Source organism: Marmota marmota, unplaced genomic scaffold (genome assembly GCF_001458135.2).
Source record: "Marmota marmota marmota unplaced genomic scaffold, marMar, whole genome shotgun sequence".
Classification (NCBI taxonomy): Eukaryota; Metazoa; Chordata; class Mammalia; order Rodentia; family Sciuridae; genus Marmota; species Marmota marmota.
In genome coordinates this window covers 2,354,615-2,376,967 of record NW_026000225.1, presented here as the reverse complement: position 1 = coordinate 2,376,967, position 22,353 = coordinate 2,354,615, and the positions used below count along the sequence as shown (strand labels likewise).

General features: G+C 33.8%; 1 protein-coding gene across 1 annotated transcript in view; it reads right to left on the bottom strand.

Annotated features, from left to right (window-relative positions):
- Polb (DNA polymerase beta) overlaps positions 1 to 22,020 on the bottom strand; it is a 25,957-nt gene extending 3,937 nt beyond the window's left edge. Inside the window, exons 1-11 of the mRNA XM_015506237.2 lie at positions 21,757 to 22,020; positions 21,351 to 21,408; positions 19,046 to 19,112; positions 15,243 to 15,317; positions 14,189 to 14,247; positions 12,002 to 12,051; positions 9,815 to 9,866; positions 8,009 to 8,063; positions 7,839 to 7,911; positions 4,058 to 4,128; positions 527 to 613 (exon numbers count right to left, since the gene is read on the bottom strand). Of these exons, the coding sequence (XP_015361723.1) occupies positions 527 to 613; positions 4,058 to 4,128; positions 7,839 to 7,911; positions 8,009 to 8,063; positions 9,815 to 9,866; positions 12,002 to 12,051; positions 14,189 to 14,247; positions 15,243 to 15,317; positions 19,046 to 19,112; positions 21,351 to 21,408; positions 21,757 to 21,817 (708 nt within the window). The 5' untranslated portion in view covers positions 21,818 to 22,020. The remainder of the gene's footprint in view (positions 1 to 526; positions 614 to 4,057; positions 4,129 to 7,838; positions 7,912 to 8,008; positions 8,064 to 9,814; positions 9,867 to 12,001; positions 12,052 to 14,188; positions 14,248 to 15,242; positions 15,318 to 19,045; positions 19,113 to 21,350; positions 21,409 to 21,756) is intronic.
- Between the last annotated feature and the right edge of the window lie 333 nt (positions 22,021 to 22,353).

Below are 22,353 nucleotides of genomic sequence, written 5' to 3'. Positions count from 1 at the left end.
TTTTTTTTTTTTTCACAGTGTTAGGACCTGAACCCAGGGTCTCATGCATGCTAACAAGCACTCTACCACTGAGTTAAATCCCAGCCCCTGAAAGAAAAAAGTTCTTAACTAAAACATTGTAAGAGTAGCTATAAGAATCAGGTGTCGTATCAATTATTTTTCTCTAAGGTCTCAAGGACATCCTTTTTTTTTTTTTTTTTTACGGGGGCGGCGGGGAGGGTTTGTACTGGGGATTGAATCCAGGGGCACTCAACCACTGAGCCACATCCCCAACCTTTTGATATTTTATTTGGAGACAGGGTATCACTAAGTTGCTTAGAGCCTCACTAAATAACTGAGGCCAGCTTTGAACTCATGAACCTCCTTGCCTCAGCTTCCTAGCCACTGGGATTACAGGTGAGCGCCATCCTGCCCAGCTATTTGTTGACCTTACTACAAAGCTACAATAAAGTCACATACTCAGAATGGTTACTAAGCAATCTCTAAGGATTTTTTTTCACATATGTTAATTCAAATGGGTACTTACCATGAACTTTGTTTCCCCCTTGGATAGCATATCTGTAATAAAATGGACCTTTTGTAACTGCTCCACAACACGATGTAACAGCTTTGGCTGCAGAATCATAATCAGGGAATAAGAAAAAAGAGCAATTATTCTGTCATATGAAAAAATCTTTTTGTTTGGTGCTGGGGATTGAACCTAAGGCCACTGAGCTACATGTCCAACCTAAAATATTTTTAACATGAGTTTTCAGATTATTTATGGAAAAATCTCTATGATTTTGTTTTATGTGAGGATTTTTTTTTGGGGGGGGCGGATTGCTAGGGATTGAACCCAGGGCCTCCAGCATGCTAGGCAAGCAATCTACCACCGAGCTACATCCCTAGCCCCACACTCTTTTTAATGTTCTGATTAAGTATCTTTCCCCTCAAACAAAGAATTCATTTTATCAAATAAAACATTTTCAGAAACTAGTTTCTCACCAATCTCATGATACCCTAAAACAAACACAATTTGTGTTTATCTGTTTCATTAAAGAGTTAGCTGCTTTATCTTTAAAAGGCATATGTCATCCAAAATCAAAAATGTTTTGTTTTTTAGGATTGAGGTTGTGGTTCAGTGGTTGAATGCTAGCCTCGCATGTGTAAGGCACTGGGTTCAATCCTCAGCACCACATAAAAATAAAGGTATTTGTTCATCTACAACTAAAAAAAAAAAAAAAGNTCAAATTAACACCTCAAACTTATCTTCTATTCAGATCTCAGAAAAAATGAAGATAAATTGAATCATCATCAACGAATTGGGCTGAAGTAAGAGCAAATTTTCTTTTGATATTTGAGATGTGACACCAAAACTAGCATAAATTTCATTTTCCTTCTTCATAATTTCATGGGTAGAAGATGTGTTCTTAATGTAGACCTTAACAAGCTTAGCATACAAGTTTTTTCTTTTCCTTATTAAGTCATGAACTTTCCCAATTTCACTTAAAGGACATACTTTATAGATGTTCTTTGGCAGATTTGAATCATCAGCATCACTACTCTTATGCTTTGAGGCCCTTATTCAGTAAAATAAGGCCCTGTGATATTTCAATAGTCAATCTGAGATCAGAGAGCCAAGATGGCTAAGTGATGAAGTGCAGGACAGGTAGAATAAACTGTGGATATACTGGACAAAGGGATGATTTACATCCCAGGCAGGATGGAGGGAGATTTCTTCTTGGTACCCATGATAACTTAAAACTACAAATTGTTTATTTCTGGAATTTTCCATTTAGTAGTTTCAGACTGTGGTTGTCCTGAGTTACTGAACCCTCACAAGGCAAAACTATGGATAAGTGGGGAATTCTTGTATTTACATATAAAAAAGACAAGGGTGAATGTGTACTGATTTCAGGATATTTACAAAAGCTATTTTAATAAAGAAAATTCTATTGTGTTCTCATTTCTTTCTCCTATAAGTTGAATGCTTTCACTATGCAGTTACTACCAAAATCACTTTATTATTTTTAAAAAACAAAAAGAAAATCATATTAGCAAAGGAAGACCGGAAGGAAAGATAGACTCAAGGGTCCATTAATAGAGGGCTTGATAAATAAATTATGGCAAACCCACAAAAGCAAATATTATGCAACTATAAAAAAGAATAAAGACAATCTCTGTATACTGATATGAAAAATCTCCAGGATATATCTTTAATTTTTAAAAAAAAAAAGGTATAGTATTATGCAAATATAATGTTACCTGGTGAAAAAAAGGGAAAGGGAAGTGGAGGAGAAAATAAAAAATGTATACTCATATTAGTTGTTATCTTTAAGCAGAAACATTGAAAAGAATTCAAAAGAAAGTGATTATTAATGGGACAATGGTGGCATGTAGTATACAGAATGAACAGAGACAGAGTAAAACTGAGACTTCACAGTGTATGCCATTTTTTTATATATTTAAAAAATTTTTTTAATTGTAGATGGGCACAATACCTTTATTTATTTATATTTATGTGGTGCTGAGGATCGAATCCAGTGCCTCATACATGCGAAGCAAGCGCTTGCCACTGAGCCAAATCCCAGTCCTCTTTTTTTAATATTAAAGCATACAGCCATATAACATAGTCAACAACATAAATAAAAATAAAATATATAAATCCAAAAAGTTTGTCATATTCAGAGTGTGCATTTCAGCTTGCTTTGCATCAAAATATACATTTTGAACTGGGTGTGGTGGTGCATGCCTTTAATCCCAGCGGCTCAGGACGCTAAGATAGGGGGATCATGAGTTAAAAGCCAGCCTCAGCAACTTATCAATGCTCTAAGCAACTTAGACCCTGTCTCCAAATAAAATATTAAAAAGGGTTGAGGATGTGGCTCAGGTGTTAAGCATCCCTTGGTTAAATGCCTGGTACAAAGTATATACATATATATAAAATATGTATATAAAAATATACAAAAATATATATTTTTTACACACATATACGCACGTATACACATACACACATTTTGAAAATAGATAATCCAAGTCCCCACCTAAGGTAATTTTTATTTAGTAGGTCTGTAGCAGGGTATAACAATGTATATATATTTTTTTAAAATTCCCAGGTGTTTCTGATATTGACATACTCAAATAACTGGTTAACTTTAATCCTTTCATTTTGAAAATATGAAAATTAGGATAAAGCAAAGACAGATTTACTTAAAATCATATAGTAGTAAGAAGACTTGGCCTCAGAACCCAGGTCTTTTTATCCCAATTCAATGTTCTTTCCACTTATCAGCAAATATGGATTTAATCCAACTCTAAATTCTTACAGAAAATACCTGGAATATTTCTGATAGCCCATTGCCTACTTTCTACCCAAAATTCTACTGGTGACCAGAGATTCAATCTAGGTATTTACTCTAAAATGTTTTAAACAAAATTTTTCTATTCCAATTTAAAAAGCTATGTTAGCCTCCAAAGAGACTAGGATTGTGTGGTTCTCACTTTGCTTGCTCTCACATAGTAAGTGAAAGACCTGAAAAACCTGGTGATTGTGAGAATGGGTTTTGAGCTGGTGATTTTGAGACACTATTCTTAGATTCATTAGAGAAAATGTAGAAAATTTAAAAAGTAAATAAAACTACCTACAACTCCATTAGCGTATAACCAGATAACCACTATTAGTGTTTTTTTCTTATAGTTTTTTTTTTTTAGTTGTAGATGAACACAATACCTTTATTTATTTATTTTATGTGGTGCTGAGGATCAAANAAAAAAAAAAAAAAAAAGTAGTTTCTCAATACTTTTTTTTTTTTAAAGAGAGAGAGAGAGAGAGAGAGAGAGAATTTTTAATATTTATTTTTTAGTTTTTGGTGGACACAACATCTTTGTTTGTATGTGGTGCTGAGGATCGAACCCGGGCCGCACGCATGCCAGGCAATCGCGCTACCGCTTGAGCCACATCCCCAGCCCAATACTTTCAGAAAGATTAAAATGATTTGTTGTGAAACAATTTAGAAAATGATATTTACTGCTGCACTGCTGTATGACAGAACATATTTGATTATAAGTTCTAGGGTACCTGTTTGGTTGATTCCGAGGTAAAGTTTGGATGGGTCAGAAGAACATCCATGTCACCACTAGATTCTGCACCTACAGTAACAAGGAATATGGAAGGTATTCTCCATATAAATCTATCAATTAGGCCAATGAAGAACAAAACTAATGACATACATAGAAGAGCCTTACTTCTTATAGCCTATTATTCTATTTCACTGTGCTTCATATTCAGAATTAGTTAAAAGATTTCAATTTTCTGTCCAATAATTCAGGTTTATTGATAGAGACAGCAGAATCTGGGATAACAACAGTAATTGGCATTAGATACATATTGCATACAACTTGTATATTTAATGTGCTAATAATGCACTTAACCACTCAACAATAAAGACAATTTTTGAAAATGGCTTTGGAATACATCTATGAACAACTAAATATCTAAAAATCTCAAACAATATGCTCTCTTTAAAAGGTAATTTATTTTAATTCTTATGACTGAAGTCATTTAATAAATATTGGTAAAAAATTATTATTATAGTATCATGGATAAGAACACAGCACTTTATAATGACTCAGGTTTTGATCTTTATAACCATATAACTTCAGGCAAGTTACACATAGCTGTTTGAACCTTACTTTGAACTATGAAATTTTGACTCTAATTAGATGTTTTTCACTTTTAGTACTGCAAATGAGGACTCTTACATTCCTCTAAACCTCAGTTTCTTTGTCTGTAAACTACTAAAAACTATTTCATAGGCTACTGTGCAACTAGATAAGAGCTAAAGCATCTACTATTGTGCCTCATTCGGCATAAAATAATCCTATCTCCTCTCTTTTCATTTTGATAAGTATAGTACATGCAAAACATACTTTAGGTGACCATGCAGATCATCATCCTATGTATCAATCTTTAACCAGATACAGTAGTCCCCCTTTTCTGCAGAGGATTTTAAGGCCCTCCCTCAGTGGATGCCTGAAACCACAGATAGGACCAAACCCTATAATTTAATACCTTTTCTATATTAACTCAGTACCTATTACACACCATGGCCATAATTTTTGCAGTTTGAGATGTGACACCAAAACTAGCATAAATTTCATTTTCCTTCTTCATAATTTCATGGGTAGAAGATGTGTTCTTAATGTAGACCTTAACAAGCTTAGCATACAAGTTTTTTCTTTTCCTTATTAAGTCATGAACTTTCCCAATTTCACTTAAAGGACATACTTTATAGATGTTCTTTGGCAGATTTGAATCATCAGCATCACTACTCTTATGCTTTGAGGCCCTTATTCAGTAAAATAAGGCCCTGTGATATTTCAATAGTCAATCTGAGATCAGAGAGCCAAGATGGCTAAGTGATGAAGTGCAGGACAGGTAGAATAAACTGTGGATATACTGGACAAAGGGATGATTTACATCCCAGGCAGGATGGAGGGAGATTTCTTCTTGGTACCCATGATAACTTAAAACTACAAATTGTTTATTTCTGGAATTTTCCATTTAGTAGTTTCAGACTGTGGTTGTCCTGAGTTACTGAACCCTCACAAGGCAAAACTATGGATAAGTGGGGAATTCTTGTATTTACATATAAAAAAGACAAGGGTGAATGTGTACTGATTTCAGGATATTTACAAAAGCTATTTTAATAAAGAAAATTCTATTGTGTTCTCATTTCTTTCTCCTATAAGTTGAATGCTTTCACTATGCAGTTACTACCAAAATCACTTTATTATTTTTAAAAAACAAAAAGAAAATCATATTAGCAAAGGAAGACCGGAAGGAAAGATAGACTCAAGGGTCCATTAATAGAGGGCTTGATAAATAAATTATGGCAAACCCACAAAAGCAAATATTATGCAACTATAAAAAAGAATAAAGACAATCTCTGTATACTGATATGAAAAATCTCCAGGATATATCTTTAATTTTTAAAAAAAAAAAGGTATAGTATTATGCAAATATAATGTTACCTGGTGAAAAAAAGGGAAAGGGAAGTGGAGGAGAAAATAAAAAATGTATACTCATATTAGTTGTTATCTTTAAGCAGAAACATTGAAAAGAATTCAAAAGAAAGTGATTATTAATGGGACAATGGTGGCATGTAGTATACAGAATGAACAGAGACAGAGTAAAACTGAGACTTCACAGTGTATGCCATTTTTTTATATATTTAAAAAATTTTTTTAATTGTAGATGGGCACAATACCTTTATTTATTTATATTTATGTGGTGCTGAGGATCGAATCCAGTGCCTCATACATGCGAAGCAAGCGCTTGCCACTGAGCCAAATCCCAGTCCTCTTTTTTTAATATTAAAGCATACAGCCATATAACATAGTCAACAACATAAATAAAAATAAAATATATAAATCCAAAAAGTTTGTCATATTCAGAGTGTGCATTTCAGCTTGCTTTGCATCAAAATATACATTTTGAACTGGGTGTGGTGGTGCATGCCTTTAATCCCAGCGGCTCAGGACGCTAAGATAGGGGGATCATGAGTTAAAAGCCAGCCTCAGCAACTTATCAATGCTCTAAGCAACTTAGACCCTGTCTCCAAATAAAATATTAAAAAGGGTTGAGGATGTGGCTCAGGTGTTAAGCATCCCTTGGTTAAATGCCTGGTACAAAGTATATACATATATATAAAATATGTATATAAAAATATACAAAAATATATATTTTTTACACACATATACGCACGTATACACATACACACATTTTGAAAATAGATAATCCAAGTCCCCACCTAAGGTAATTTTTATTTAGTAGGTCTGTAGCAGGGTATAACAATGTATATATATTTTTTTAAAATTCCCAGGTGTTTCTGATATTGACATACTCAAATAACTGGTTAACTTTAATCCTTTCATTTTGAAAATATGAAAATTAGGATAAAGCAAAGACAGATTTACTTAAAATCATATAGTAGTAAGAAGACTTGGCCTCAGAACCCAGGTCTTTTTATCCCAATTCAATGTTCTTTCCACTTATCAGCAAATATGGATTTAATCCAACTCTAAATTCTTACAGAAAATACCTGGAATATTTCTGATAGCCCATTGCCTACTTTCTACCCAAAATTCTACTGGTGACCAGAGATTCAATCTAGGTATTTACTCTAAAATGTTTTAAACAAAATTTTTCTATTCCAATTTAAAAAGCTATGTTAGCCTCCAAAGAGACTAGGATTGTGTGGTTCTCACTTTGCTTGCTCTCACATAGTAAGTGAAAGACCTGAAAAACCTGGTGATTGTGAGAATGGGTTTTGAGCTGGTGATTTTGAGACACTATTCTTAGATTCATTAGAGAAAATGTAGAAAATTTAAAAAGTAAATAAAACTACCTACAACTCCATTAGCGTATAACCAGATAACCACTATTAGTGTTTTTTTCTTATAGTTTTTTTTTTTTAGTTGTAGATGAACACAATACCTTTATTTATTTATTTTATGTGGTGCTGAGGATCAAACCCAGCGCCTCACGTATGCAAGGCAAGCGCTCTACCACTTGGCTACAACCCCAGCCCCACTATTAGTGTTTTAATATACCTAAATAATTTTATAAATTTTGTTAAAAGCAGTTAAAAATATTATTCTATAATAAAATCAGAATGACTCTCCTCTAATTATTTATACATATTCCCATCTATGAACAAATAAATAGCTAATACTATAGGGTCTTAGTAAATCCAAGAAGTAATATAAATGACACATTTTTAATCCAAGTTTTTCACATATTCTAGGCAATTTTAACATTGAGGCATGAAATAGCCCAAGATTAGGAAGTATGTTACCTCTTCTGAAACTGCCACAGACTGTAGCAATGTATTCAGAATCCACTTTTTTAACTTCATTTAGTACAATATCCTAATAGAAGAAAGATTAAGTCAGTATTCCAAAAACAGCTTTTCACCAAGTGATGTTCTCAACAGTAATCAAAAAATACAGTTCAGCATATTCTTACTTGCATTTGTAACATCTCTTCACGAGGGATTCTTTTTTCAAAGTCCTCAAAGTATCTATAAAGACAGAAAAAGTACACAAAAGATTTTTGCAAAATTTAAATCTTTTTAGAAATTAAATTGCCTACCATACATAGTGTCCTTATACCAGCAGATTACAATTCTCACAAATCAAGAATAGAATTTATTGAGAAGACAACAGCAAAACTGAGATGGGGTGTCTGTTTCTTAAATGGATCAAAATCCTGAAGTTCATCCTTTGTAATATTCAAGAAACTGCATCAAAACTTATATGTAAGTAAGTTTCATATTCACATTACAATAGTAAATAAACATATTTAAGTTGGGACATGTTTTCAAAGTACTGCTCTTTACTGGTAAATCAAGGGGTTGGTTACAGTTAACTGCACTTAAATCTTGCAAAAATAGGAGTAAGAAATTCTGTTGTGCTATTGCACTGTAGGATAACTATAGATAATGAGAATTTGCTATATATTTTAAATAGCTAGAAGAAAGGATTTTGAATGTTTTCACCATAAAGTAATGATAAATGTTTAAGGAGATATGTTTACTCTAACTAAATAACACAGCATATACATGTATCAAACATCACATGGAAACTCCCAAATATGTACAGTGCTATTATATATCAGTTAAAAAATAAATATAAATTCAAAAATAACACAAAAATTCTGCAAATTGTTGCATTTTAAAATATTAACCTAAAACATGGATGAACCTCGTCAATAATATGGCAAGTGAAAGAAATCAGTAAAGACCACATATTGATTTCATTTATATGAAATGTCCAGAAGAGGCAAATTTGAACAGCAGATTAGTGGTTGCCTAGGGCTGAATGAGGATAAATGGGGAATGACTGCTAATGGATGAGTTCTTTTGAGGATAACAAAAATGTCCTAAAATTGTAATAATAGTTGCACAACTCTGTGTACATACCAAAAATCACTGAACTATATCCTTTAAATTGATAAATTGCATGACTTATGACTTATATCTCAATAAAGCAGTTATAAAGATATTATCTCTGTTTGAAATGATATCTAAGCATATGACTAAGAATGATAATGTAATTCTTCAAAATCAGTTCTCATGATAGCCACGTTCTTCACAATACCTCCATTTACTATATAAATGCAAAGAAAGTAAGAATCACACCATCCTGGTCTCTTAATGGCTCAAAATTTTAGAATAATAGTATAAGTTTAAGAGGAAATACATATACTGCTTATACACTATCATTGTAAATAATCAATATCTAGCACACAAAATAATTATTGATACTGATAGAGAAACATACATACTAGTTATTTATACTGTTTTTAGTTGTTTAGAGATTTTTCTTCTTATTAAAAAACTTTAGTTTTTCATGTTCATGTAAACTGATGTTTACATGTTTCATGTTCTTCTCAGACTAAACAAACTGCTACACTGAATCTCTTTAGTATTCTTCCCCCAGACCTAGTACAGTGCTGTGTACTACAGAATCATGGAATGAACACCCAATGACTGTCTAAGTCACTGCACTAAGCTTTATGTATTTTAAGAGGGAGTTGTCCACTAAAGTCAAGTGAATGAGGGAAATTCTTAAAATAAGTAAAATATAAAACAATAACAAAATGTACGTACATATACACAAACTCTACAAGAGTCTGCAACAAATCTTAGCATTCCTAAATTGGAAAATGCTTGTGTTTACCTAATTTGAGGAATTATTATGGTGTATAAAAGAATGTCTATAAAAATTTTTACTTTCACATCTCAAATATCAAAAGAAAATTTGCTCTTACTTCAGCCCAATTCGTTGATGATGATTCAATTTATCTTCATTTTTTCTGAGATCTGAATAGAAGATAAGTTTGAGGTGTTAATTTGAACACTTTTGGGAGAAAAAATACTAAACTCAGCTACTTTTTTTCAAAGAACTAGCTGGAGGGAAAATACATTGAAATGGTTTGGATAAAAACAAGGAGAAAAAAATTTTTAGATATTAAGAACTAGAAAAAATGACTCTCCAAATCAATATAGTAAAAACTTAACATCTAATTTTATGATCATTTCCATTTACTGACTCAAAATTTGAATGAGAGTTACATGAAATGATAAATATACAGGAATTATATCAAATTTTGCTGGCTATCATAAAAGGCGACCTTGTAAGAACTAATATTGCTTAATTTACTATTCATAGCAGCAGCAATCACAACTTCTGAAGACTTTATGATTACTTAGGTTCATTCATAGTGTACATTTGTTCATTCACTCCATTGAATTAGTGTTGAATACTGATTTGTGCATTTTACTTTCACATTTCAAATATCAAAAGAAAATTTGCTCTTACTTTAGGCATTGTACTAAAAATCCTGTTGAAAGTAAAGGTATTAGCTTCATTTTTAAATTTGCAAAAGTTGTCCTAACACTGTATCTTAAAAGTGACTGAGTTCCATTAGGTGTTCTTCTTTTTCTAGGCATAAGTACAGTAGTGAACCTCGTTAAAGAAAACAACAAGCATGGTTTAAAAGCAATTCCTATGATCACCCTTAGATTAACAAACACATAAATTCACTCTGGAGATATAAAACAGAGAAAAATAAGCATCTTTATGACACATGGAACATTTAACATCTCCCACAGGAAATACTAAACATATATATCTGAAAATGAAATGGAAATAGTGATATATATGTATATATCTATAAGTTAAATATATAGACATTACATAATTATGAAGTAATATAAAAACAAAATGTTTGACACTACCAAGAGATAAAACCCGAATACCTTTGAGAAACCCACTTTTTTTTTTTTTCCAGTTTCTTGCTATGTTGCCCAGGCTGGCCTGACTCAGCCTCCCAAGCAGCAACCAGCTTGAAACCCACAAACTTGAGTGGGTTTAAGTGCTTTAGTCAATCATCTTCTTCAGATATACTGTATATGTCACAAGGAGAAAAGCACATAACCTCTCTGAGATGCACAGAAAGAGATCAGTCTCTAGAAATTCTCGGTTTAGTAATACTTAGTTTAGTGAACAATATTTCATAAAAGTAAGTTAATCATTTTTCAGTACTTACTATTAAGCACTCTGCTAAGTGCTTTACAGACTGCATTAAATTATATGAAATATTTGTTTTGTAGCTAAGAAACTGAAGCACAATGCTCATAAAGGCCTCTGAGATAATATGTAATATAATATAATATAATATAATATGAGATTTAAATGACAAAGAGCCAGCTATGAAGGATCAAGGGAAAAGGGAAAGTCAAAAGCCCTCAGGCTGGCATGAGTTTGTTGGCTATTCAAGAAAGGAGAAAAGCAAGTATGGCTAGTTGGGATTCAAACCAGGTCAGTCTCCAAAACACGTTCACCTAACCACTGTGTTGCTTATAATAGTTGAACCCACAAATACTAAACCCTTAATGCCATGGATGTACTATAATGAATTCATATATATATATAGTATACACCTTGAAAAGTATGAAGAGATAAATTAAATTGAAAGGATTGCTATGTTAAGTTTATGTGTTTTAAAATTACTTGATTTAGGCTCTATTTTTAATACTTCCTTCAAATTAAAAATTCCTTCAATAAGCACTCAACTCTCAATATATATAACTCAGCATTTAATCTTAACATATAAGATTAAATGTTTTATTATAGAAACAAATGTTTTTGTTTTATTATAGAAACAAAAGTAATTTAAATCTTCTAAACATCTATAAATGAGAACTATTTTCATTGTCTTTAAACCAAGAAATCACTTCCTGGTTTTGATTTTCTTCTGAATTACAAACCTAAAAATGTTTAAGATGGGACTATAAATTATACATCTATATTCTACTACAGAGTTAAAAAGAAAATTTTATTTGTATTTATTAATTGAGAACAGGTTTTCCAGGTTTTAGTTTGTTAGAGTATTTATTAATGGTCCTTCAGGACCATATTTAAGCTGGAATTAGCAACCTGTGGTCATACTTACCCTCTAATGTTTTAATTCCTTCATCTACAAACTTCCTTGCAGCAGATGGACTACAAAGAAAGAAATGCATTGTCTCAATATCGAATGGAATTCAGGGTCACTGTAACAATCAAATATTTAAAAAATAAAATAAAAGGGAAGGTCAAACATAAAGACCTGATATTATGCTAAATAAGACCTACCAAAATGGTTACTTTGGTAATGTGCAATTTTATTCAAAGTAAGAATTTTTGAAGTTTCAATCATTAGGAAGATAATCCTGAACTTGGACAGGGAAAAAAACACCTAAACAGCTAGCCATCATAATATCCACATTCAAACATATGGGCACTTGAAAATTGTTCATTCACTCAAATAAGATTTACTGAGGACCATATCATATGCCAGACACTGTGCTGAAGATACAGCATAAATAAGATAAATAAGAGCACTAGATATCACCTGCTTACATTCTAGTAAGGGGATACATAAATACATATACAAACAAGAAAAATATCAAGTGGAGGAATTCAAATCCAGACATAACAGAATGACTGAGTTCTGCTTTAGACTGGGTGGTGAGTAAAGGGCTCTGAGATAATACATAAGCTGAGATTTAAATAACAAAGAGCCAGCTACAAGGGATCAAGGGGAAAGGGAAAGGGAAGGTCAAAAGCCCTCAGGCTGGCATAAGCTTGGCTTGTTCAAGAAAGAAGAAAAACAAGTATGGCTAGAATGAGATATCACTGAGCAGTACACAGGGGCCACACATTATCATGTTTTTAAAGCCAGGGTGGTAAGTTTGGGTTTTATTCTGAGTGCAATGGGAGGCTGTTAGAGCATACTGAGCAAAGCAGTGATAAAATCTGATTGGGTTAATGAACAATCACTGTGATTGCCATGTTCACATAAATAAATCAGAACATTAGAAAGAACTAAGGATGGGCTGGGGTTGTGGCTCAGTGGTAGAGTACTTGCCTAGCATGTGTGAGGCACTGGTTTGATTCTCAGCACCATAAATAAATAAAGAAAGGAAGAAAGGAAGAAAGGAAGAAAGAAAGAAAGAAAGAAAGAACGATCTATTGACAACTAAGAAAATATTAAAAAAAAAAAGGACTAAGGATGCTCTTATGGAATGGCAGGGACAGAAGGAACCTTAGAGATTAATCAAATCTCCATCTCATTTTATAAAGAAGGGCATCAGAATCTAAAAAACTGAAAATAATTTGCTAAGGTAACAAATTTAGTTGGTCAGGACCAGTACTCAGTTTTCCTGATTCTCTTCCCTTATATCAATTTACAGTAAAAGTGAGAACAGAGATCAGAAAGAAAAGCACACATACACATTCATGTTCATATAACAGCCCGAGTCATAGTTTTTGGAACAGTGTGCAAACATTATGATATTATAGTGTGGTATAATTGACATGGATATTAGTAAGGCAATGTGGCAAACAAAAAACAGAATTGAACGCGGAGTCAGGAGACAAGAGTTCTAATTCTGGCTCTGCCACAGTACTTTCTACACTCAAGTTTCAGCTTTCTTCCTTAAAAAAAGAGGATAATATAACATGCTCTCTAAAACATCTTCTAATGAAAATTTTAAAATAGCCTTGGGTCCATAAGGAGTCATGATAATTTTCAGTATATTATGCTTAAGAATGTAATACAGTTTAGAATAACTTCTATCTAAAATGTGGTCACTTAAAGGAATAATCATCATATAATGTAAAGGAATGCCTTGTTTCTTAAAGATAAGAGGTAAGGAAAACATTATGGCCTTAATATTTCAGTGTTAATCTTTCCTTTGTCCAGTGTCAAAAGACCTTTTCAGTGCTAGTTCCAAATCTGAGATAAAGATTCCTGCATTAAAAAACATCTGAGTGCTTATTCCAAATTCATGGTTCTAAAGAAAAACACTATGCTTAGAGAAGCAGAAGAGACACAATCTGAAGAGGGCAAAAGGTGTACACAGCAAATACTAGTAGAGTTTAGAGGAAAGAAGAGAGAAGGTAACATTTGCTTTAAATGAGGCATCATGTGAATAATCAGCTTCACATCCATAAGCTATGAAAAGGTGAACTGTATGAGTAAAGGCAAAGAGGTAGTGAAGCACAGGTTTAGAAGAAAAACAGCAGGTAACTTAGCTTGATTGACATGAAAAATATAACCAATCTATGACTATGTCTGTTAAAAAGTAGTTCTTACCCAATGCCACTAACTCGAGTTAGGAAATTGATGGATGAACTTGTATCATCCTGCCGAATCTTTAAGGAAAAAAAAAAAACGTCTAACAATGATTTAAGAATGCTTTGAGAACTTAAATGATCTTATTAAAAACCAAAATCATTTACATTTACCTGGTTAACACATAGTGAAATATTCATATATAACCTAGGTAGTTACAGGTGAATAACAGAGCAGCTGAAGATGTCTCATCTCTAATTTATTCAATACTTTTGGATGGGGGTATAGTACTGTGGTAGAGTGTGTGCATGAGGCTCTGAATTCAATCATCAGCACCAAAACAAATAACTTTTTTTCTTTAAATTGACAGATAAAATTGCGTGTATTTATCATATACAACACAATGTCTTGAAATATACATAAGTTGTAGACTGGTAAAATCCAATAAATTTGCTAATTAACAAATGTACCACTTCATATAGTTATTTTCATGGGAAGAACATTTAACATCCAGTCTCTGAATTTTTCAATTTTCTAATACTTTTAAGAGGCCTATCCATAAGAGACGAGAAATGATATAATTATTATCATTAGAGTGAAATAAAAGCATAAAAATACTTGGAAGAATTAAAGAACAGAAATTCTAAATGACAATGACCTTTTAGTCAAAATTTATAATCTCTTTTCTGAATAGTAAAAAAAATAAAGAGCCAACTGTATCATGATGCTAAAAATCTCTTAAATGTCACATAAAATAAGAGGGATTTTTTTGTGTGTGTGTGAGACAAAGTGGCCCAGGCTTATCTCAAACCTGTGAGTTCAAGTGATCCTTCCATCTCAGCTTCCTGTGCATAAGGTACTACAGGTTGCACTACCATGCCCAACTAATAAGTGAAAATTTTATAGAAGCAATGTTCACATTTAAAAAATAGAATACGTAAAGCCATAAAGTCTACTCATCTCTTTCCTTCTGGAAAAGTGAGTAAAGACATCAATTGCCCTGTAAGGACACTACATGATAGTTGCCATAAAGGAAGCCACTGTAACCAAATAAGTAAATCAGTTAAAATTTTACCTTTTCCAGTTTACGCAATTTTCCAGTTGCTAAATACTCATCAATTTTTTCAGCAATTTTTGTTCCTACTCCAGGCTACACAAAAAATGAAAAATATAAAAATCATATAATTGTAATGCTTACCAAATTACTAAATGATAAAGTGGGAAAAGATAAACAAATGCTCATAAGTGACAAGTTTTCAAACAATGGACAGAAAATTGAACCCCAGTAATGAATTCTCCCAGCAGCAAAATGCTTAAATGATTGACAAAAGAGAAACCTTTATAAAATAAGTCTAAATGACTCATTTAAAATTAAATTTTGTTGTAGAAAAATTAGAAAAGTTACACAAATAATACTAAAATCACTTGTCAATCTCATTGCCCTGGAAATTATTATTTGATTTCTTTTTTACTTATAAATATACATCTTTACATATATGCTTTTTCCTAATACATTATGAACACATTTTTATATCAATAAATAAATACAATGGTGTCTTTAGTATATCATCTTACAGATGTATAATTTACTTAATACCCTTCATGTAAACATTTAGATGGTTTCTAATTATTTGATAGTATAATAATGCTATTATGAACTCCCTTTAGAACAGAGGTGCATGCATTAGCATCACCTGGACACAAGCAAAGTGTCTACTGACACACCTGGGTTCTCTCATCCAGAAATTATAGAAACAGGGTCTATCAGTGACAGAAGTCGGGTTGAGTTCTACTTGGATGACAATGCCAATTACCCATTCATGCTGCCCACCCTAGGCAATGACACAGAAGCAGTATCTATATCAGTTCCACATGAACACACACATATATATACTCAATAACAACGAACACTAAAGCAGTTGACTCTTGTCGCTGAAGACATTTTTTTTCCAAATGAAGAATGGATTTAATTAAACTATGTATTGAAAAACAAAACAGCCTAAGTATTAGAGATGGTGATTATATCCAGTTTGAGTTACAGAACCAATTTCCTGAATTTTAGCATTCAGTAAGCTGCCAATTTTGATTTTGTATTGCTCTTTATCCAAATGACATTTTCTTTCTTTTTTTATTGGAGGAGGGGGAAAAAGTAGTAATACTGTGTTTGAAAATTATACTCTGTATCTGGCTTTCCTGTGTATGTAACCATTTCGGTGTTATTATCCTGCTTTGGTTTTATAGTGATTGTGAGGCATTTGATGCAAGTATACAGACATTTTCTCATTAAAAACCCAATATGTGTTGTGTCTGTATTAAAAAAAAAAAGCACAGTGTCAAGTCCCACCTTAGCGTTTCTGATTCACTTTATCAGGGATATGCCAAGGATTTGTACTTCTAAGTTCCTCAGTGCTGTTGTTGCTGCTGGTCTAGGTATCACATTGGTCTAGGAATCATTGCTCTAGAACTACAAAGTCCAATGTAGAACACTAGCCACATAATGACAATTTAATTAAAATTTAGAATTCTTCAGTTACACTAGCCACATTTCAAGGACTAAATAGTCAAATGTGGTTTATGGTTGCCATATTGGACAGTACTGTTCTAGAATGTAAGCTCTAAAAAAGCAGAGATCTTATCTGTTCACTGCATATCCCTAATGCCTGGTATATAGGTGCTCAAAAGTTGTAAGTTGCTTAGTCCTTGTGTACACATAACTCTACTGGTTTTCTTAGAACAAATTCCTCAAAGTGGAATTGTTGGGTCAATATATACAGTATGCCAAATTTTCCCCAGAAAGGCTGTAACAATCAAGACACCCTTCAGCAGTAAATGAAGGTTCTTTTTTTTTTCACAACCTTATTTACATTTCATACTAGTTTGATAATTTGAGAGGCAATATATGGTATATTGTTTTATTTTCCAACTTAAACTTTTTTTTTCACATTTATTGGTCCTTTTAAACATTCAACAAGCAAAATAACATGTGTGTCAGTTATTTCCTACTGACCTTTAGCCCTAATTCACCCTTGTGTACTCTCGATGTCTCAAAAACTACTGAATGCATATTCAAGTTCTGAAAAAGCAATAACCAAGTAGAAATGAACAAAAGATTTAGGAAGATTAGAAAAGGAAAACTGCTCAGACTTCTCATTTCTAATATTAAATGATAAAAAGGTAATTATTTTTTCCTTTACAGATAGTGCTACAACAATTTCACTCAATAAATAGACCTCAAGCAATTTAGACCCAAGCTATTTTCTGTATCTAACATTAAGGAATAAAAGACAAACAACTCATTCTGGAAATGTAAGATTTCTGGAATTATTGAGAAGCACTCCTATGGGCTAGATAATAGGTCTTTGATTCTTAAGTAATAGTAAAAAGAAATAATGTTGATATTTTTATGTGAAGTCCAGTCTAATGGAAAAGGAGTTTTGGATACTTTCATGCTTTTTTTTAGGGTCATATCAGGAGCTCAGATTCAGGATGAAGTGTATCAGAGCTTTTCAAAAACTTTAATAAAATTTATTTGCAATCAGCACAGAAAAGGAAGTTCAGGAGTTTCAATGAAAGGGGAACAGAATGAATAGGTGTGGTCTCTGAGGTTAACATTGCAACAGTTCACTAAGACAGAAATTCAGAATAAGAAGTAAATGTCTAATGTATTTATAACTTAGTTGGATGCTGTATTGGGGGAAAATATACTATTGCTGGTAATGGTTCATGGCACAAAGGATTTAAAACCCATGCACCAAAGTAGGATTTGTATTGGTTAACAAATTCAAGGTTAAGATGTGGCACGTGATTAATGTAAGAATCACAAGATTCATGGGTGACTATGAAGGGTGAGAGAACAAAGGGCATTTATGGTTCATACTTTTAAGGCTCTCATTAGAAAAATTAAGGATGATCAAATATAATACTTAAAATTCCAGAGGACTTTTGTAAAACACAAGTAAAGAACAACAAATGGAGATGATAACTATCATCTGGAATAATCAAAGCCATGTCAGTTTGGCATTTTTAACAAAATGTAAGATATTTAAGCAACTTTGAATCATTTATGTAAGGTTAAATAAGAGAGAATCATCTATCAATAGGGAGACCTTCCAAGGACATTCTTAGTGATATTATTACAAATTACCAAGAGATGTGAGCCTCTAGAAACTGATATTACTAGGACACTACTAGCACATAGAGTTTCATGGAAATGAAAACAGGGCTAACTACCATATTAGAAAAAAGGTCTACTCATGTGCCTATTTGTAGGTAAAAATCTCTTTGGGGAATACTCTCCCCAAATGTAACTAATGTAAGTCCCTATACCTGGGGATCAGAGAAGGATAGATAGGGACCAGATATGATAGTATCATTACATCACCATAGTTTTGGGGGGCAGTGGGGTACTGGGGATTAAACCCAGGGATTCTTTGCCACTAAGCTACATCCCAAGCTCTTTTAATTTTCTATTTGAGAGAGGGTATTGCTAAGTTACTAAAAGACTCATTAAATTGCTGAGTCTGGCCCCAAACTTGCAATCTTCTTGCCTTAGCCTCCTGAGTTGCTGGGATTACAAGTGTACACCATCTGACAATGGCCACCATTGTCAGAGGAATTCAATGTGAGAGTCAGTACATGCATATGTGATAGAGTAGAAAAAGAAAAGTACAATTATATATCTATTCATCTCCAAATAAACACATTTTGAGCTTGAAAGAGTATGCTTTAAATGGCATTAATTTTATTCCAAAAAATTAGGAGTAGTGAAATCTGTTTGTGTGGGTCAAGACAGCTTCAGAAAAATGAGTTTAGTTTTGTGGGAACCCCCCAAATTTGTACACGTGTAAACTGTTCGACCAGTGTGTTCACTAAACTTACCAATTTCTTAGCTTCTGCTCCACTCTTTATTTTGTGTGGGTACTTTGCTATAACAGATGCTGCTTTTCTATAAGAGAAAAAAAGGGAAAATCAATTAAAAAACAAGCAAGATCTTAACTTTTCTTAAACTAAAATGCACATACAAATATCTACCTTACACTTTCACCAAGATAACTAATTTTCCATTCCCATGTAAAACTTAGAATTTAGAGAGCTGATAGATTACCTACTATATCTCTAATTCTTAAGTTTCTTGAAATTTCTCACAGATGAGGATAATTTTAACTGTTTATGTAACACTAGAGGGATCTGGGATACCAGTAGTCTTCTTTCTTGTAAATAATTGAAAAATAGCATATAACAATATATTTTAATTGTTTCTGCAGATGATTCATAATTCTTGCTTAAAATGTGCTAACAAACTAATTGAACTATTAGATATCAAATTTGCTTACAGATGGCTATTTTAAAATTCATGGCTTCAAACTGCAATTCCCTATGTCCTTATATCAATTCTTTTTAAAAAAAAATTGTTAACATTTCAGTTTAACATAAAGCAGTGATCATGTGTTTCTTGCCTACTTCTACGTACACCCAGTTTAATAATCTGATGATAGATTAGGTATACTCTGGGTGCTCAACAGGGTATTCTGTCTAAAATTTCAATGCTAAATGTAGTTTAGAATTGTTGCTGATAAAAAGCAATAGTACAACTAAATCTAAAGCACAAATGTTGAATAATCTTTTGAACCTGTGATTTTTACTCTATTCTAGCATATATATCTTTAGATTTGAATTATACCTTATTTATTAGCATATGATTGATGATGGCTCTAGAAAGGTTATAATTATAGGGGAAGCAACAGGCTAAGGCGGTTTATGGAAGGGATTAGCTAAGGAAAGGCAAGTAGATCCAGATAACTGGAACTGGGTACCCAAGCCTGAAAGGAATAAATTAGATCATGAAAGGCCTTTTGTATGCCATCATATATTTAGGCTTTATCAAAAAAAATATTGAATTATTTGATATGAAATACCGACAAGACTAGATTATTTTTAAAAATACTTCATTCACAATCAAGAGAAATGTATACTAGGGGTGAGTATGTATGTGAGTAGTACGTAGGGATAGTAGGGGATTATTTGCTTTTCTGGATTTATTTCCCACTCATGCTATATATAACCCTTAAGCCAACTGAATTACTGACTTTTAGAAAATGTTATATTCTTTCATCTCAAGGACTTGCCCCATTTTGTATCCTTTGTCTAGATTTCTGCTCCTGTCAACCTCTGATGAGCTCCTTCAAGATTAAACACTGCTGTGACCCAAACAGGGTTGAATATCTGTGTGAATTCTAGGTCACTAATGTATGAATGATAGTACAATTACTTTACATAGGAAATCATAAGAAGAAAGCATAATCAGTTTTGAAATATGTTTGAGTGGGAAGGAAAAAATTCTGGTGAAAGCCCAAAGTTTTGGAGTCTATGACTTAAGTGGTACTCAAAGGCAAGAAAGAGAAAGTATTGAAAGGGCTACAGGAAGACTTCTGGAAACTAGCAACAGTAAAAGCTAAGACAGATGAAAAAAATGAAAGAATAGAAGGGATTACCATCGTGAAAATCAAGGGAAAGACTTTCATGGAATGAGCTTATGATGAATGCCACTGAGACTCCAATAAGATGAGATGTAGGTGAGAGTATTTTCAGAGAAATGTCAAGATGGGAATTATACTGCAATGACATAAGGGAATGACTACTGATGAGGAAGTCCAGAAATGAAACATAGATTGTTCAAGAAGGAAAAATAAGGTACTAGCTAGAGGGAAGTTAAGACTGTTTTCATTTTGCTGTTAAGAACTGAGGGACTTGGGCACATTTATAGGCTAAGGGGTTGAGACAGGTAAATGTGGAAATAATGGCTAGGAAAAGGCCCCTGGTAATGGACAAGGACTAGATCCGACGAAGGTGACAGGATCAGCCACAGACCAACCAGATGGAAAGATATGATTCGTCGCACCACAAATGTTTGAGTACATATTGCAACCACTGCCTTTCATTATGGCTTAAAATCATACTGCATTTCCAATCAATCACGTTGGATAATTGGGAACTTATCTGAATTGATCCTATAGAGCTCTGTCAAAATTCTTCCAGAAATATTAAGTGAGGTACCACCTTCTTGTTGCTTTTTCTGCTCTTGCAGGTGGTCGAAATATCCATTGGAACCTTGGTTATGTTAAGTGCCACACAAAGCAGGTGTATACCAGATTGCATGCTAGCAAAGAATGCTGCACTGTCCCACCTGTAAGCATTGTACTTGTGGATAGCCTGGCTCACGTTCTTCTCAAAGTTTGCGAGTTCTGAAAAGGCAACAAGAGGCTTGGGTGAACAAGAATTACGAGTAAACGCAGGAAAACTGAGTTCCCTGGAAGAGGATGTGGCAGCATCTAAGGGTCAGTGGCTACCCATTTCTTCACAGGCAGCAAAGGCTGCCCAAGGGATGACCCAGAAATCCCCGGAAGAACTGACAATCAGCTCCCGGCACGGGTGCCTCAGGAAGAGCTCCAAGGAAGACCACCAGCTGCAAGGAGCTGACCCCACCCACTGGACTATAGCGGCAGGCGAGAAGGGAGGGAAGGCAATGGGGAGAAAGGAAGGCAATGGGTAGAAAGGAAAGAGAAAGCCAATGGGGCCGGGCCGGGACTAACCCATGAGCATGTCCGTGATTCCCCCGTTGAGAGTCTCCTGCGGCGCCTTCCGTTTACTCATGGTGGCCTGCACCCGAGGGCTCCAGGGTGTCCAGAGCCTGGGAGAGCCTGGGAGAGACAGGGACTAGCCTGCCTCCCCCAGCCTTACGAAGGAACGGGGACTTGAGGAAGGGATAAGGATCAATCCAGCCCAGCAAGGCGGGCGCGACCGGCTGAACAATGGCTGCCTCTGACAGGAGGCACGGCGCGGCGCGGCGCGTGTGGTGACGTCACGCGCTGGGGCGGTTCCGGGGCGGGGCTACAGAGGAGCGTCCTTGGTCTGGTAGAAAAAGAAAGGGAGGGTCTTGGAAGCTGCCCTAGAAGCAAATGGCTCAAAGCTTGAGTTTTGCTAGAGGAAATGGGAACCTCAGAATTACATCCTGGTATGTTTCTTAGGGGAAGACCTGGAATCTTAACCTAAGAGATTCTGTTTTCCTGATGTTTCTCTGGAATCCTCTCCCTAAAGAAGGAAAAACAGAAGTCCAATTTTGATGGTAGGAATTGGGTACTGAAGACTGGTCTTGTGAACATATATGTGCACAATAATAGATATTGAAT